Source organism: Saccopteryx bilineata, chromosome 3, assembly GCF_036850765.1.
Source record: "Saccopteryx bilineata isolate mSacBil1 chromosome 3, mSacBil1_pri_phased_curated, whole genome shotgun sequence".
NCBI classification, from domain to species: domain Eukaryota; kingdom Metazoa; phylum Chordata; class Mammalia; order Chiroptera; family Emballonuridae; genus Saccopteryx; species Saccopteryx bilineata.
Genome location: NC_089492.1, coordinates 41,989,801 through 42,004,251, shown reverse-complemented (window position 1 = coordinate 42,004,251; position 14,451 = coordinate 41,989,801). Strand labels below are relative to the sequence as shown.

At 39.3% G+C, this 14,451-nt stretch overlaps 1 protein-coding gene across 2 annotated transcripts in view; it reads right to left on the bottom strand.

Moving 5' to 3' along the window:
- Positions 1–8,402: 8,402 nt before the first annotated feature.
- TP53INP1 (tumor protein p53 inducible nuclear protein 1) overlaps positions 8,403–14,451 on the bottom strand; it is a 124,184-nt gene continuing 118,135 nt past the window's right edge. For both annotated transcript variants that reach the window (XM_066266023.1, XM_066266022.1), the window contains exon 4: positions 8,403–13,603. In XM_066266023.1, the coding sequence (XP_066122120.1) occupies positions 13,354–13,603 (250 nt within the window). In that variant the 3' untranslated portion in view covers positions 8,403–13,353. The remainder of the gene's footprint in view (positions 13,604–14,451) is intronic.

Genomic DNA, 14,451 nt, shown 5'->3' with positions numbered 1-14,451 from the left:
AAAGAAAAGAAAAAGAGGAAGAGCGGGAGGTCTACCAAGGGAAGCAAAGAAGATCTCCTGAATTTCCTTCTCACTTAGCTGTTATTGATCAGAAACAGAACAGAGGTAACAGGATTACAAGGGAAGGAGATCAGGTGATAAGGGGAAAGAATGACTAATGGCCATTTTGCTGACATGGAGAAAGGGCTAATTTGGGTCAGTACATTCCTTTTCTTTTGCTAATTAACAAGCACAAAGCAAGGGGCAATCTAGAACCTCTAGGCCAGGGGTCCCCAAACTTTTTACACAGGGGGTTAGTTCATTGTCCCTCAGACCGTTGGAGGGCCAGACTATAAAAAAAAACTATGAACAAATCCCTATGCACACTGCACATATCTTATTTTAAAGTAAAAAAACAAAATGGAAACAAATACAATATTTAAAATAATGAACAAGTAAATTTAAATCAACAAACTGACCAGTATTTCAATGGGAATTATGGACCTGCTTCTGGCTAATGAGATGGTCAATGTCCGGTTCCATATTTGTCACTGCTAGCCATAACAAGTGATATGACGCGCTTCCAGAGCTGTGACGTGTGCGTGAGCGAGGCTGTGCTTTGTGGCCTCTCACTGACCACCAACGAAAGAGGTGCCCCTTCTGGAAGTGTAGCAGGGGCCGGATAAATGGCCTCAGGGGGCTGCAGTTTGGGGACCCCTGCTCTAGGCTAATTTTGTAAAGCCAGTTCACATGTATTTCTCTGTGTCTGCACAAAGGTCACTCACTCACACAGCTTCTTGGTGTTTGCATCCAAGAGACATTCACTCGGGGCTTTTAACTAAAGTTCCCCAATTCAAGTCATGGAGGGTTCAAGGTTACATGGGTGATTCCCTACAGAAAAGCTGGCTGTAATGAAACAAATGAAGAGTTGTTTAACATACACATGAGAGCATTACATGCTTTTATACCTTGGTGTTTAATCTCTAGCACTTGCTTCTCATAGTAGATTCTGGGATATTTTTAAAAGACTCCGTATTTCACTAATAGTGGTCTTAGTAAAAATTGTTCTTGGGGAAAAAAAGGTATGACTAGCATGATTGAGGAACTGCATTTTAGGGTTCTCCACTTCCAGGGAAGGAGAAAGAAGGCCGGGTTCTGTTCAATAGAATTCCTAACAGTATTGCCTCCTGACATCACCTTCTGACACCTGCCCAGACACCAGGGATTCTTAACATTAGCTGTCTAGAAAGCACCCTGGAGCTTGTTGCAGAAGCCAGGTTCCCATGCCATCCTCTGACATTCTGATTCAGTAGGTATGTAATAGAACTGAGGAATTGGAAATCGTAAGGCCAGTAGCCGCGGCCATGATCACAGCCGCCTGGTTCGCATTTGATTCGGGCAGACGGTAATGAAACAATGGAGCCAAGAACTGGTGGGCCATTACCTTTAATCCTAGCTCGCACTCTGTGGGCGAGAAATGCACACAGTGGGAAAACACTTCCCTTTCCATTCAGGGCTCCCAAAGCCACTGACTTATCTGAGTATTCCTAGAATCAAAGGTTCTACCTCACCAGCCTTATTCATCTGTTTCCCATCTCCTTCCCTCTGCACAAACTGGCTTCTCCTTCAGCACTCCGCTATCTTGGCTGCCTCTCCTCTGCAATGCTGATGACAGGATCTGAGAGAGAGAGCACCCAGTCTGCCTCATTTTATAGTGTAGAAATTAAAGCCTTTAAGCCAATATACAAATAAGGAAGTCTCTGATACAAAGCCACTTATCTGAGGCATAAATGGGATTCCTCATAAGAGTGCACCTCCCTACATCATACAACAGTCAAGGTTGTGGGGAAAAGCTTAGTTTTGAGAAGATCTTAGTATTAGAAGGATGTTGAAAAGATCTCAGTATTAAAAGGGCAGGAAAAACTTAGTCTTAAACTAAGCCTTAGGCTATAAAGGACCTTGAGAGCTTACAGCCTATCTCCCATACCCAATGCAAACTATAAGCAAGCAAACATACACATTATATTTGCAAACTTATTTGACCAAGAGAAATAAATTTATTTAGTTTTATTTAAGTTGTACTAAATACAAAAAGGGGTTTTTGTACAGTGGGTTCATTTGTACAATGAAAAAATGGGTTTCTCTTCATTTCTAGTTCCTAGACCCCATTTTTCTCTAGAGGAAGATTAATGTCTGTTTTTTGGGAGGTGTTAAATACATAAGTGTATGTGTATATCTTTTAAGAAATGTGAAATATCCATCTGTTCATATATACGCATGTATAAAACATATTTACAGCCTAAAAAGTAAGTATAATGTGACTCTCAGGTGACCAACACCTAGGCTAAAAAAAGTAGACGGGACCATGACATTAGGAGCCCTGCCTTGGACTGTGCTTCTTCTTCCCAACCTGGTAACCACCATCTTAACTTGGGCGATAACCCTTGCTTTTCATATTTCCACAGCTATGTATGCTCTACCAAGTAGCTCACCCTACTTTTATATAAAAAAGTTTTATATCTAAAAAATTTTAAATGTGATATAGTTGCAATCATGTAGTAAATATTCTGTGACTTTTCTTTTACACAACATTTTAAGAAGTATAGATATTGATGTGTAGGGCTATAGGTTGTTCACTTTCATTGTTATGAAAAGGCAGTCTACTCTGTGAACGTATCACAGTTAGTCCAGTCTACCATTGGTGCACATTTGGTTTGTTTCCATCCTCTGGCTATCGAAAACAAATGTATGCTGTAATGATAGTTTTTGTACTTGAGAATGTGCATAGAGGCACACATTTCTACATGCTGTATACCTGGAATGGAATTGCTAGGTTATAGGAGGTACATATCAACAGTAGAACATCTACACTTGGTATTGTCAGTCTTTCATTTATTTGTCAATCAAGTAAATATAGAATGGTATTTCATTATTATTTTAATCTGCATTTTTGTGATTAGTAATGAGGGTTAGCATTTTTTTTTCAAATATTGACTATTTGAGTTTCCTCTATTTTAAGGTGCGTGTTCAAGGCTTTTCCCCATTTTTCTATTATAGATTTGAACTTTTTTACTATTTTGTAAGATTTCCTTATATATTTTCTATACTAGATTATATGTTGTGAACATCTTCTCTCACTGTGACTTACTCTTCATTCATTGGAAACTTTCTTATTTTGGAATAATTTCAGACTTACAGAAAAGTTGCAAAAATAATTCCCTTCATCTAGCTTCCCTAATATTAACAACTTTTATAACCACAGGACAATTATCACAATCATTTTCCATGACCTTGACACTCAGAAGTACTGGTCAGGTATTTTGCAAAATGTCCCTCATTTTGGGTTTGTCTGATGTTTTCTCACGGATCAAGTTTAGGTATTTTGACAAGACTGCCACAGAAGTGATATGTCCTCAGTGTATCATATTAAATGGCACATGAGGGCCTGACCTGTGGTGGCGCAGTGGGATAGGGCGTCGACCTGGAACGCTGAGATTGCCGGTTCGAAACCTTGGGCTTGCCCGGTCAAGGCACGTGTGGGAGTTGATGCTTCTGGCTCCTCCCTCCCCTTCTCTCTCTCTCTCTCCTCTCTCTCTAAAAATTAATAAATAAAATAAAAAAAAATGGCACATGATATCAGTGTCTTAGTACTGGTAATATTAGCCTTGATCACTGGGTTAATGAGGTTATCTGCTGGGTTTCTCCACTATCAAGTTACTATTTTTACCTTTGTAATTGATAAATTTGTTAAAGGAGATGTTTTGAGACTATGATGCCGCTTGTCTCTTCAACTTTCTACCCACAATTTGTTTTTGACAATTAGTACTGTGGTGTTTGCCTAAAGGTGATTTTGTATTTCCATTGCTCTACTTATTAACTGGAATTCTTCTGTAAAAAAGGGTTCATGCTTCTCCCTCATGTATATTTATTTATATCAATATAGAGTCATGGATATTAATTTCATTCTATGAGTAATAATAATTCAGTACTATCCTTTTTTCAAATTATTCCAGCTCTTCACCTTTAGCACTGCATCAGTTGGCTCCAGTGTCTTTTTGACATGCCCTATGCTTTTTCAAGTACTTCTTTATTTTCTGACTCCACAAGATGTTTCAAGATCACCTCATATAGGCCAGCTGGCTCAGTGGTAGAACATTGGCCTGGCATGTGGATATCCAGGGTTCAATTCCCCGTCAGGGCACAGAGGGGGCTGCTTCTCCACAACTCCTTTCCCCTTTCTCTCTCTCTCTTCCCTTCCCACAGCCATGGCTGGATTGATTTCAGCGCATTGGCCTCAGGTGCTGAGATGGCTCCATGGAGCTTCCGCCTCAGGTGTTAAAAATGTCTGGGTTGCCAGCATGGCCCCAGATGGGTAGACCATTGGCCCAAGACAGAGGTTGCTGGGAGGATCCCGGTGGGGGTACATGCAGGAGTCTCTCTATCTCTGCTCCACTCACTTGGAAAAGAAGGGGGAAAAAAGATCTCTTATATATTCTTGCATAACCCTGGAATGGACTATGGAGCTCTGGTCCTCTTCCTGGGGAAATGGTATTTAGGAACTAGATCTGAGCACGAGGGTTATCATCACTGCTCTCATAGGTCCTCTCAATGAGGTGTATGCAAACTAATGCATATGCATACATCTGTATTTATTTCTACATCTATCTGTACATATATTAAAATTATGTTCATCCCAATACATTCAATTTTAGTATCACAAAACTCATTCCAGTCTTCCCCATTTCCTTAGTTGTAACTTCTTTGACAGTCTAATTCGTTTTCCAGGCTATGTAAGTTACCACGCAGGGAGTGGCTTGGAGGATGCCCACGTATTTCTCCTGATTCTGTAGTCAGTCTGCACAGCATAGTTGGTTCTCTGCTGTCGTCTCATCTGGAGTTTTACTTGAGGAGGATGTGCTGCCATGCTCCCTTGGGTTTGGGCAGATTCATTTCCAAGGGACTGTGAATTCACAGCAGCTTTCTTTTTCAATTCTGGCAATGGAAAGAGAGTTTCTACTGCTTCAAGGCCATGGCTCTAGACTCTTTCAAAGGGTTTGCCTGATTGGTCAGTCCCATCCAGGAGAATCTTTTTTTGATCTTAAAGTCAGCTGAATAGGACCTTTAATTACATATGCGAAATCCCCACATTACTCTTCCAATGTTACCTAATCACCTTTGCCGTACTCTATTAATTAGAAGCAGTCACAGGGTCATAGCCTTCACTGTAGTGGAAAGGATGAGAGAAGCTGTGAATCATTAGAGGCCACCTTAGTGTGTGTCTGCCACTATCTATGAAACCTGGCTTTCAATCTCTACCATGCAGTCATTTATTTAGTCCTACTGTACACATGTACACATAAAATGACAGAATTGCTAACTCATACCTCTGTGAGAAACAGATTTACTAATTCATGTATTTGAGCAATGTGGTTTTTTTTTTTTTTTTTTTTTTTTTTTTTGGTCTTAACCAGTCAAATACTGATTTCCAGTTACTTGGGTTAGTTTTTCCCCTTTCCTTCCAGTGTACTTATGTATTCATTTGTAAGTTGTATTCAGTTGTTATTGTTTGCTTCCTGTATTGGATCCCTCCTCACCACCCAACCTGGTTGATTTTTATTATTTTGGGGGGTGTTGGAAGCACTAATATGGTTCTAAAAGCCAAAGCTACACACAAAAAAGGATGCTTGGAGAAATGTTACTTCCTCCTAGTCCTCATGAACCTGCTCCAACTCTCTCCTTCCCAAGTCTTGCTTACCCATCCTCTCTGTAAGGAACTTTTCTTTTTATGGTTTCTGGTTTATTTTTACTGTATTTTGCACAAATAAGCACATAAATGTGTTTTTTGTTTGTTTTGTGACAGAGAGAGGGACAGACAGGCAGGAAGAGAGATGAGAAGCATTGATTCTTCGTTGCAGCATCTTAGTTCATTGATTGCTTTCTCATATTTGCCCTGACCAGAGGCTACAGCAGACTGAGTGACCTCTTGCTCAAGCCAGTGACCTTGGGCTCAAGCCAGCGACCTTGGGCTCAAGCCAGCAACCTTAGGCTTCAATGCAGTGACCTCTGGGCTCAAGCCAGTGACCATGAGGTCATGTCTAGGATCCCACGCTCAAGGCCGTGAGCACGCACTCAAGCAGGCAACCTTGGGATTCCGAACCTTGTCCTCCGTGTCCCAGTCCAGCATTCTATCCACTGTACCACCTCCTGGTCAGGCAATAAATGTGTTTTCTTATGTTCCCTTCTGTCTTACATGATGGTAGCTTACTACAGATATTCTTTACACTTTGATTTTTTTTTTCATTTAGAGTCTCAGCCTGACCAGTCGATGGCGCAGTGGATAGAACATCAGACTGGGACTTGGAGGACCCAGGTTCAAGACCCCGAGGTCGCCAGTTTGAGCGTGGGCTGATCTGGTTTGAGCAAAGCTCACCAGCTTGGACCCAAGGTTTGAGCAAGGGGTTACTTGGTCTGCTGAAGGCCCATGGTCAAGGCACATATGAGAAAGCAATCAATGAACAACTAAGGTGTCGCAATGAAAAACTGATTGATGCTTCTCATCTCTCTCCATTCCTGTCTGTCTGTCCCTATCTATCCCTCTTTCTGTTAAAAAAAAAAAAAAGTCTCAGAAATCTCTCCAAATCAATGCATAGAGCATATCCTCATGATTTTTTGATTTTGGGTTGATGTGCATAGACCTCCATTGTGTGGATGTGCCATAATATTTTCAACCTTTCTCCTGTGTATAATCATGTAGGTTGTTTCTAATATTTTGCATTTACAGATAATGCTGCAATGAGTAACCAAGGAGCTAATGTTAGGTCACATGTCAAACTGCGAGACTGTGACATGACCATCCCCACAGACCACCTTCGGTTCTGACTCACCTTTAGACTGCATGCAGTCATTGCCCTTGGAACATGACTGAGTTGCTAGATTCCTTGGCCACTCTGGTCACTTTGTAAGCAGGCCTCTCAGAGCAACCACTCACCTGCCATTCCAGGGAAGGTTCTTCTATTTCAAGCTGCTCCTTCCCAGGTCAACTTTTGTGACCTTTTCATCTTCAGGGTGACCCCTCCTCACCTCTGCCCTATGCATTGTCATCTCAGCTAAGAGTCTGAGAGATGATAAAAATTTGTCTTGAAATAGGTCCTAGTTCTAGAATGCTGATCTTCCCCAAAGATTCTTTAACTTCTTTGAGTTTCCTATTCAAGCATTCTGAAAGTTTACTGGCCTACTTAAACTAGAGCTCCACAAAAAGGGGCATTAATGGACATGGGGGATACCTGCACTATCCTAAAATGTTATTAAAGATTGTGTTTGCATTTATGTGGGAAAACAGCCAATGAGAATTCATAAGTTAGCTTTAAAAAGTCTAAGAACCCATGTATTAAATGACATACATACATATCCATATATCTATATATCTATATCTATATATCTATATATATATATGTTGTTTTTTTTAATGAGAGGAGGGGAAATAGCAAGACAGATTCCAGTGCCCTAACTGGGATCCACCCGACAACTCCCATCTGAAGCTGATGCTCAAATCAACTGAGCTATCCTCAGCAGCTAAGGCCGACGCTTGGACCAACCAAGCTATCCTCAGCACCTGGGGCCACTGCTTGAGCTACTGGCTGTGAGAAGGGAAGAGAGAGAGAAGATGGAGAAGGAAGGGACGAGAGCAGATGGTTGCTTCTCATGTGTGCCCTAACTGGGATTGAACCCAGGACATCCACACACTGGACTGACACTCACTGAACCAACCATCCAGGCCTCCCCCCACACACATATACATATACATATACATATACATATACATATACATATACATATACATATACATATACATATACATATACATATACTTTTTTTTTTTTACAGGGAGAGAGAGTGAAAGAGAGGGATGGAACGGAGAGAGATGAGAAGCATCAATCATCAATCTTCGTAGCGACACCTTAGTTGTTCATTGATTGCTTTCTCATATGTGCCTTGACCGTGGGCCTTCAGCAGACTGAGTAACCCCCTTGCTCGAGCCAGCGACCTTAGGTCCAAGCTGGTGAGCCTTGCTCAAACCAGATGAACCTGCGCTCAAGCTGGCGACCTTGGGGTCTCAAACCTAGGTCCTCGGCATCCCAGTCCGATGCTCTGTTCACTGCGCCACCACCAGGTCAGGCTAATTTTTTTTAACACAGATTCACAAGAGGGAAAAAGTACTGGCTGGGAGTTACCTTCAAATTCATATTCAATTAAACGATTTCAATATAATAATTTTACCCGTTTTTAAAAACAGTACATATTTTAAATGTATATTAAAGGCATCTTTTGGATGAGTAAAACTGAACAGCAAGTATTTTAAATAGAGGTGTACCTAGTTTTAAAACTAATGACCATAAAGAAAAACTAAGAGAATGTGACAAATATGAAGTTAAAGGACATTTTATTTACTGACAGATTAAAAACCGTAACTCCAGGTGGTGCAAAATGCACCATTGAACCCAATTACAAAGAACTGGTGTTAATACACAATTTTTAAGCAATATTACACTTATTTTTGGCAAAGTGCTGTATTGTTTAGTCTGTGTATAAAACTGACCAGCTATGAACTAATCAGTATAAAAATTTCTATAAAAAACAGAAAAAAATTTAGACAGTGGCTCAAGAAAACAAGCTGCCATTTATGCATAGATTGATATACAGTATATAACGTAACCAAATGTCCCTTTTTAGTTTTCAAGTTGTTGAAAAAAATGTGTCCAGAAACACATCAAGAAGGCACATAGTACAGTCTACAATACTCCTCAGTCTCTAGAACTGATGCCCTGCCCTTGAAAAGCAAATACGTTCACCATTTTACTTGAGAAAAAAACCAAAGCCACTTTTCTTCTTTAAATAACACATACAATTATTGATTAAACTTCCAAACCTCTGGAGGAAAATACAACCAAAAAGCAAGCAAAACCACTCACACACCAAGCTTGGAAACATACACATATACCCCCCCCCACCCCCCAAGTAGTAGTTTGGTTTTCAGAAGTCCATCTAGAAAATGAATACAAAAACTTCAGGCAAATACAGAGCAAAACTGGGCATTTAACAATTACACAATCTTTAACAAGTGTTGTAAGGAAAATTTTCAATGATATATAAAACATCACCCACTTAAGCTGCCTTCCTCTGAATAGTAACTCATCCCCCGTAGATACTGTTGCAAATAGAAAAAGATACCCTTATCTGTTTGCTTTCCAGTACCTCTTTCTACACCCCAAACCACTGTAAATGGTGTCAAATTTCAAGCGAAACTGGTACATGGCAAGGCTGACACCATTGCATTTTGGTGGTTTTCTAAATAAAGTTTTTTAAATAAAAATTTAAGCATTAACATAAGTAGATAAGGATGCCATTTATAATGCATCAACATGGCTGATGGAAACATCTATGATAGGAGCCCCACTTTTAAAAGAATTTAATCTCTTTGTGGGCCTTAAAAAGAAGGTAATTTTAAGTTAACATTACACACATATGCTAGTAACTCCAGTACAAGGAGCAGTCTCTTAATTGGTTCTAAAACAAAAACTAATATTTGGAAACTCTTAAACTTTATTATTAATCTATGTAACTGTCTATCCTCTAATTGGAGTCCTTTTTTTGTTTGTTTCCAACTTAAAGAATATGAAGATAAGGAAGCTATTCTTCTTTGCTCTTTTTTCTTAAGATATAAAGACAATATATTTCCTTGAGAAGGAAGAGAAACAGCAAAGACAGATTCACCAAAGACATAAAGGTTACTAATCTGTGTGTCACACAGATTTGAGAAGTAAAAAATAATAGGCAATTCTGAATCGCCCTCTCAAGTTTTAAGTGAACTGTCATCTTACTAGACTCAAAGTACTAATACAGCCTGACCAGGCGGTGGCGCAGTGGATAGAGCGTCGGACTGGGACACGGAGGCCCCAAGTTCAAGACCCCGAGGTGGCCAGCTTGAGCACGGGCTCATCTGGTTTGAGCAAAAAAAAAAAAAAAAAAAAAAGCTCACCAGCTTGGACCCAAGATCGCTGGCTTGAGCAAGGGGTCCTCGGTCTGCTGAAGGCACATATGAGAAAGCAATCAATGAACAACTAAGGTATTGCAACGAAAAACTGATGATTGATGCTTCTCATCTCTCTCCGTTCCTATCTGTCTGTCCCTATCTATCCCTCTCTCTGACTCTCTGTCTCTGTAAAAAAACACAAAAAACAAACAAACAAAACAAAACAAAACAAAAAAGTACTAATACAACAGAGAAGGTATGTAAAAAGGAACAGTTTGCATGGGAACTGGAAAAATGAACAGAAAATTTATGTTAAAAAAAAGCTCCCTGAAATAGGAAGTTGAAAATCCAATCACTCTACACTTTCTGTAAAAAATTCTTTAACCAGCCAACCATATAAAGGCATTGCCACAGAATATAAATAATGGAAGCTTAATCTTCAACTTAACAGTGCAGTACATAATTCAATTAGTTGAGAAAAAATAACATAGGATATATATTATAAAATGTTTTATTAACAAAAACACAAACTTTGAGAAACATGGTGCATTATAAAAACTAAAACTAATTCATAAGCACTGCTTGTGCTCACCACATATTCTAAACTTCTGAGTCATATTCTATATTTTTAATCAGTTTAGAAACCACTAAAATCAAAGGGGTCTTATTTCTCACTGCATGAATTTTAAGGAATATGCACGAAAGCACATTGTAAACCACTAATATTTACAACAGCAAAATAATAGTTACTTTATAATAAATTGTATTTTGGCCGTGCTTCAAAGAATACTTACATGTCAATGTCATTCTGTGTTATTGCTGGTCTTGTGTCTTTGTACTGAGTAGATGCCTAACAAACATCTAATGATCAAGAACTTCAACTGAATTATGTAACTACTTTTTTCAATTCTTACATGTGCCAATTTTGGACAGAAACCACAATATATCACAGAGAGTGTGGTAGCCCTTAATCTGAAAAAACATCCCAAAGACTGGAATCATTTGTCTTCCAGGAACAAAGCATAAAACAGTAGGTCCAGATAAGGAAAACAAAAAGGCAATAACTGACAGAAATAAATGTATTTAAGGTATCAGGAATTCTGAAAAAGTAAGAAAGTAAAAAAGGCCCACTGCAATTTTATATAGAAATCTGTTCATGCTGCCAAACAAGTTCTCTTAGCTGAACTTCTGTAGCTCGTGAGGTACTAACAACTCGCACGTAATCTATGAAGAAAGAGGCCCCCCATGTATTCCGAGGCTCTCACATCAAGAAAACATTTAGCTTGTCTATTTTCAAGTTACCAATACATGGCCCTATAACAGACATGATGTAAAACATACACACCTTCATGAAAATTCTACGATCTCCCAACTCAAAAACACAAATAGTAACAAAATAATTTCTAGCTCAGTTTGACAAAAACTTTACAGACTTGGCCCCTAATGAGAAAACAAATAAATTAAGGGGTAGTTGAAATGGAAAGGGAACAAGGAAAGACAGGGGATCTAAACTCTTGTTCTAAAGAGACATTCCTGGCACTTCATTAATGCCAGTGGAAGAACAACTAACACCACCATTTAACTACACTATTTGACCGTTTCTGACTCCAAAAATCCCAGTCTAGTCAGAAAAGAGCACAGCTCTTCACTTGAAGAAAAAAAAAAAAAGTCTTCCATGGTTCACCACGTCAAGCTGCTGCAGGGTTACGGAGAAATACAGTAATACGGGTACTTCACATAACTATATGCTGCTTTTTCCCTTGAAATAATGTAGAAATGTGTACTAATTTAATTATGGTTGCAGAGGATATAGGAAAATAAGCTATTTGATTATACAGGTGACACTACTGTTCTGTCAGCAGAATGTGCTTTGGATTATAAACGTGCTTAACTTAATTTCAGAAGAAATCAGTGAGAATGTGGATGGCTCAGCAAAACCCATTACAACTGCTAAAAAGTCAAGTGACTGGCTAGAGGTAAGAAATAGATCTTCTCCGTGTCCAGTTAACTGGCTTCTGTGGGTGTTGAACCCTGCACCCTGGCTTCATTAGCACCAACAGTACGAAGAACAGTTGTGGCAAAAAATTGCCACAGGCCCCACCCCCATCATTAGATTCAGTAGAGAGGCCCTTGGAATTTCATACAAGGTACATTCTAAATTAGTCCCACTTCAAATCAGAATACAGTCCTCACAACTGTGAGGGAGGTAACTATTACTGCTCCCTGTTGGCGGATGAAACAGGCCAAAGTGGTTAAGGATTCCGCCTGAAGCCCAACTTAAAACCTAAGTGAAAACCCCAGGAAGCCAACCTGTCACTCTTCATTTAGACACCACAAAAAGGTATCACTAGGAATTCCCCTTCACCCTTGTTTGCCACTTGGTAAGATAGGCTCCATGGCAGAGGATTTATTACTGTATCAGAAATACAAAGCCTATCACTCTTCCCTTGGGCAGATATATTTATGAAGTCATTCAAGTGCCTGGACAAGTACTTCTGAATTTACAGCTGATGTGAGGTGGTGAGTGGGCAGAGCTGGCAGGAGTGAATCCAAACAACTTAAATAGGGTACTAATGGACATACATTTTTCCAAATACAACTTCACAGGTCTAATTGAAATCTTCTGCATGCGAGACAAATGCTTTTGTCCCATGATACCTGCACATCTGTACCACATCACACAGTCACATTGTAATTACTGAATGCACTCTTCACCAACACTTAATGTACCTGAATTCCAAAATAAACTGTGTGGCGAATCTGGAAAAAAAAACCCCATACATACAGAAATATATCAAGTTTTCTTTCAAAAGAAAATTCAGCCATAATTCCATTATAACCATGGCAACTATAACCTGTTAATGCTCATGTTAGTGTGTAAAAATGTATTTGTTATATACAGAAAAGATTATCAAGTACTGGTCAATAAAGTGTATGGCTGACCCTGAGAATAAATTTTTGCTTACTCAAAAGATTGATTAAGTAATACAAAATAAAATTGAAAGATGCTTATTTTCATACTTGAGAAGAAATGTCTTTAAAATGCTAACTCATGTATGCTTTAATAGATTTAAAGACATCCCCAAACACCAAACACTGTAATTGTATTGATATGTTTCCAAAAATATTATGAAAAAATTTACAAAAAAGTGAATGTTAAGAGCAAGGCATTATGTGATACATAGCACGTAAATCTGGTTTTCAACATAGTGTCTAAACACACTGATAAAACTATGTGATTGGTCATCAATTGGCTGCAAAGAGACAACATCTTCATCATCCAAATACACATCCACACACATATGTACAAACCAAGAGAAACCAACCAACCAAACTTGAAATTCTTAGTAATTGTACTGACGTGGGCAGGGCTGATGGACAGCCCAGCCATTGTGCTTGACTTGCCGTGAGTGGCAATCCCTGGTAAGATTTTGGCGACGAAGGCTATTTCTGTTCAGAGGCTGTCTTTCACTATGTTCTTTTATCCACTGGGAAGGGCGAAAGCTCTTGGGTTGTTCCAGAAAAGCTGTATGAGCAGCAACAGCTGCAACATAGCAGTGAATGTGCTGCCCCACTTCATTTTGAGCTTCCACTCTGAAACAGAAAAAAATGGGGATATACTAAATAACAGAGTATGGCCTGACCAGGCAGTGGCACAGTGGATAAATCATTAGCTTGGGATGCTGAGGACCCAGGTTTGAAACCCCGAGGTCGCCGGCTTGAGCGTGGGCTCACCAGCTTGAGTGCAGGCTCACCAGCTTGAAGCTCAAGGTTGCTGGCTTGAGCCCAAGGTCGCTGGCTTGAGCAAAGGGGCACTCGGTCTATTGTAGCCCCCCTCCCCCCCACTCCTGGTCAAGGCACCTATGAGAAAGCAATCAGTGAACAACTAAGGTGCTGCAACTGAGTTGATGCTTCTCATCTCTCTCTCTTCCTCTCTCTGCCCCTGTCTCTCACTAAAAATAAAAAATAAATAATAAAGTACGTTAATAATGGAACTGAAAAATAACTTCAAAATTCAATTTGCTACATTAACTTATAGTTGACTGAGAGTTTAGTGTTTCATAGCGGACAGAGAAGTTTATATTTCGTGACCATACTGTCTGACAACTGCAGAAAGCAGCAGCCAACTTTTAATAGAAATATGCCATATAATCCATAGGTGGCTAATTAAGTCGACCAGGATTTTAATAAAAAATCCTTTACACTTTGAGTACATTTCAAATGCAAAGCAAACACATTTATATATGCTTTTCTGGGAGGGAAACAACTTTTACTAAATAAGTGCATCTGCCAACTATTTTACAAATATTACGTTATTTTAATTCTTGCCATGATCTTGAAAGAAAAATATTTTAATTCCCAAGTTTACTGATCAGAAATCTATGGCTCAGAGATGTGTGAAGGTCACAATTATTAACTGACTCAATCAGGATTCTAACACA